This window comes from Morone saxatilis, unplaced genomic scaffold, assembly GCF_004916995.1.
Source record: "Morone saxatilis isolate NCDOM2014 unplaced genomic scaffold, NCSU_SB_2.0 Contig15, whole genome shotgun sequence".
Classification (NCBI taxonomy): Eukaryota; Metazoa; Chordata; class Actinopteri; family Moronidae; genus Morone; species Morone saxatilis.
In genome coordinates this window covers 4101126-4105606 of record NW_023339707.1, presented here as the reverse complement: position 1 = coordinate 4105606, position 4481 = coordinate 4101126, and the positions used below count along the sequence as shown (strand labels likewise).

The following is a 4481-nucleotide window of genomic DNA, read 5'->3' as shown; positions in this document are numbered from 1 at the left end:
TGTGTGCAATATGACAGGTCGCTCGTAGTGATGAACCCACAGAGTATTATCACCCAAGTCTACAGTTCCCATCAGCTCTTCAGAGCATTTTAAGCGCCTTTCAGTGTTCATTGTTCTGGTTTTATGGCCCACAAATTTACTGTTTAGGTTCACTCTCGCCGCTCTCTTTAGCATGGCTTCCCGACACAGCAGCTGTCCGGTAGAAGCTTTGATAAACCCACTGTACGCTACCTGCCCAGCACCAAACAGCAGACACTGTTCGCAACCAGCTGGTGGACATACAAAAGTGGAGCATTTAGCAGAACAAAGTGACATTTTAGTTGGACACTAAATCAGAGCCAAAAGGAGAGAGTTAATTCACCCGCTGGACAGAAAAACGAGAGGAAGCCCAATGCATTTGCCATAAGAACTTTACAACATAAATTATATATTTACAACATACATGTATTTTTGGAACCAGAATATGATGTTTACATGGGTAAAATCCTCATCATAACTAGTCTCACATATCAAAACTTTGGAGAGCACATTGTTACATCTGCTCACACCCTCTACTTCCCATCCTGTGAGCTCTCTCTCTCTCTCTCTCTCTCTCCGTGTGTGTGATTGTGTGAGTGGAGACAGGTGTGCTGGAGTCAGAACAGAGCTGTTTTCCCTCTCCACACCTGCTCTGAGTCCGGCCCCTGCCTCCTGTTCCCTGCTGTGTCTGCGTGAGGCTTGCCCCAGCCTCAAGGCCCTAGATATACTAACTTATAACAATAACACTAAGGTAGGTGGACAGGACAGCTTGCTTATTGCATAACAGGACGGTTAATGTCATTATGTAGCTATGAGTGCATTAGCTGAAACAATACACATTACTGGGACAGTCATGAGCTACAAGCAGCAGTTAGAGCAGCTACTGTCATCTGGTGTGTTTTCAGTGTGTTAGTAAAAGAAGACATTCTCACTCTGTCAACTACACAAATGAAATGAAAAGTGGGGATTCGTATTTAGACACAGACCACTGAAGTATTAACAACATCACTGTGACATAACCATTAAATGTCACAGCATGTGCACAGAGTGGTGTCGTATTAATAGCAAGAGTGAGTTCCTGTAAATATATATATAAAAATCATGTTCTGTGTTGCATATGCAGGTTAGTGGAGGACAACAAGTAAGACCTGAGTGACAGAACAGACATGCCAAGAATGCAAAAGACATTCTTGATGATAGCTATAGAAATTCTGCTTTTTAGCATTAATCACTTGCAAGTTGGCTACTGAACAACAGAAAATATCTAACAAGAGCTCATTTGCAAAAACCTATAAAATCCAATCTCAAAATGAATGAAACACCACCAGTTTGATTGATATTGCATTGACTGCGCAATAACAAAAAAACTGATTTAGCGAAGTAAATCAAAGCAGAGTTATTGGTTTTAGCAAATGAACCCTTGTTTATTGACTTCTTATAACAAAAGCACAGGGGAAATGAGTCTAGTATAACTCCAGTTTTTAACACCAACTTGCATAGATTATAAACAAAGACAGGGCGATGCCTTTTCTTCCTATGAATGAAAAAGTGAAGGTGTTGTATCGGCCGGCTGCTGTCACCAGCCTACCAGAAGATGGAAAGAGACAGGAGGGGGATATCATTATCTGCCAATGCCATGAAATTCAAGACGGTGCCCCATGATGCATGCGCACTGGCTCACACATTGCACACACACACACACCAAGTGATCTTAACGCACACAAACATATGCTCAAAAATGCACCAGCAAATGGAGAGCAGAACATACACAGCCCTAATATAGACAGAAATTTACACTCACACACTTACAGCATAGCAAGCATACACACAGTTATTCTTGGGAGCTTGAGTTCACATCAGCCGCGCACACACGCACAGCTCTGGAGACAAAGGTAAGGACGATAAATCTAATCTCAGCTACTAATGCAGAACCGTATCTCCACTGTGTGCATTATAGGCTTAATTCAGCCGTCGGTAGCTCAGAAAGACAGCAGTAATGTGCTAAGCATTAGTTGAAGAGTGTGTGTTGACTGAGCGTGTGTCTTCATTAACAGCAATGTCTGCCACAGATTTTCTGTGTAGTGTAGGCAGCTTTAGTTATAGATACCTAGACTTTGGACTGGGCCAGTCATTGCTGATTCCACTCATGTTTGCTGTCAGTTATACCTACAGTGGTTTCCCTAGTGTGGTCTGGGGACTACCAGGGCCTCTCTAGTAAAACAGTTAATCGTGGGTGTTTTTCACATGGTCTGATTCCAGTCCTTCTTGTTGTAACTATCAAACTGTTCATTCTGATCAATATGTTCTCTTTCTTTGGCTCTTTGATAGGTTAAGATTTGGATTCCTTGCTCTATGAGTTTACATTATTAAAGATGATCAGTCCTGATATGGCAGAACAATGTTTTACTTACTGTTATTAATTATAATCAAACACAAATGACCTATGGAACTTTTCCCCAAATCCATGCAGCTGCGCACTTTCACCATGAGGGGGCGGGGCTACAGTTTACTTCAGCGATTATCCAATGAGAAAGCGCCTAGTTGTGTAACCGTGGTTACCGGGGCAGTGATATTATGGTATGTACAAAATGATGGCAGCCTCCAGTAGAGGAATGAATGTCTACAGAAGATACTTGTACATTGTATCACTCTGATGAGACTCTCATGGACCCGCAGATACAGTTGGACATTTGGACTGCGGGGACTCCGTCGTCGGTATTGTGTGTATTAATGATGTTTTATTTGTGGTTTGAAGCATCAGTGGTCTGACGTTATTTCAGTGGTTTTGGTTCGGATACTGATGGATCATCAACACACCATGTAAACAAATACATGAGTGCTGCATTTGATCAGTTATCGACTCCGTGACAGTGTGCTACCCACGTCTTTGTGCTGGTGTTAGTAAAAGTACGTGAACTGAAAACTAATATAGGCAGTTCTCCAGTGAAATTAACATTTTTATTTCGTTTTGTAAGGATGTGTCTCTCTGTAAGGCTTTGGCACTTTTAAACGTTAAACACCGAGTCAAAGAAAAAGTATTCAGTAAAGCAGTGATGGACAATATAATCTCATAATACAGATTTAATATGTCCAAAAAGTACTGCTGGAGGTAAAGATGTTACACACAACACATACTGTGTATGAAAAACCAGTGTTAAAAAAAAAAGGAAAAAAGACAGTTAACTACTTATAAATTGAATAAGGTGGATGATAAAGGGTCACATTAATTCAAAATATGATTGTTGTGAATTATTTATCTTTGCTTTGTTTGCTGCTAGGGAGACTTGCATGTCTTTCTAAGCTTTCACCTGTAGCTACTGTACATTGTATTGTGTAATGTGTGGAGCCCTGAAACTGACAACAGGCAGGAAAGGGTTATACTGAGCAGCTGTGAGGCTAGGTAGCTAACCACTTGTAGCTAAACACACAGAGGTAGCTACCTAGCTGAAGCTAACTTTCTTTACAAAACAACAACGCAGATCATTTGAGTCATATTACCGTATTTACTCACTCTTACTGCTGAAGCTTCACTGTATAAATTGCATAAAATGGAAGGCTAAAGCTAGCTTTGTAAGCTGCAGCGAGGTAGCTAGTGAAATAGAAGAGTAAATAAAGTTAAAGTAGGGTGTGGCTTTCATTTATTTTATCAAATAATACAAATTATGAGACTTTTATCAACTGCAAAAACTCTGTAAAGCTTAATATTTCCTTTTTACACTCTTTTATCTGACTGTACTATTTATCTAGTTTTGTTTTTGACTCGTCTGATAACGTACTGCTTTTTGTCAGTTTACAGCACAATAAAGGAGATGTTTGGGTACAGGTGTAATAAAACAACAACTAACTAGCCAATTGTCCCATTTTATTCTGTATTCCCAGATTAAGCCAACACCGCCCCGCTTGACACAGCCACCGTCGCCATCATGCCTGGTGAGGATAAACCACCACAACAGACCCGCCAAAGGAAGAGGAACAAAAAGTCCCGTTCCAAGGGGAAGAGCCCGGGTGGGAGTCCCAGTGCCCACCTGGGAGGTACCATAGACAGCCAGGATGACCTCCTCTTACCGCCACTGCCCCGGCCTGTACCTAAAAAGCCAGTGGAGGAGAAGCCCAAAGTGGAGGAGGAGTCATCCATTGCTATCTGTCTTCAGGTGCTTTTCCCCTACCTGCTGGCTGGGATGGGCATGGTGATGGCCGGCATGGTGCTGGACAATGTACAGGTGAGTTCCCGGTCGTCAGGCTGGTTTTGAGACAGTTGCATGGCAGATTTCAAGGTTTATTCATGAACTGACAGTGTGCACATTACACCTGAAGGCGGTCAGTTTGATAGGGGATATGTGGAGTTATATATGTGTTGTTACATTTTCCATAACCCAGTGCTGAGGCTCAGTGTGTTGTGTTTGAGTGCCATTGATGAGATGATAGTTTATTGGCGAGTGCCCATATTGTGGTCCGTTCAGTTT

The 4481-nt window shown here is 41.8% G+C and overlaps 1 protein-coding gene across 1 annotated transcript in view; it reads left to right on the top strand.

The window, feature by feature from the left end:
• The first annotated feature begins 1700 nt into the window (after window positions 1-1700).
• LOC118324982 (solute carrier family 41 member 3-like) overlaps window positions 1701-4481 on the top strand; it is a 12964-nt gene continuing 10183 nt past the window's right edge. The window contains exons 1-2 of the mRNA XM_035657508.1: window positions 1701-1910; window positions 3898-4238. Of these exons, the coding sequence (XP_035513401.1) occupies window positions 3942-4238 (297 nt within the window). The 5' untranslated portion in view covers window positions 1701-1910; window positions 3898-3941. The remainder of the gene's footprint in view (window positions 1911-3897; window positions 4239-4481) is intronic.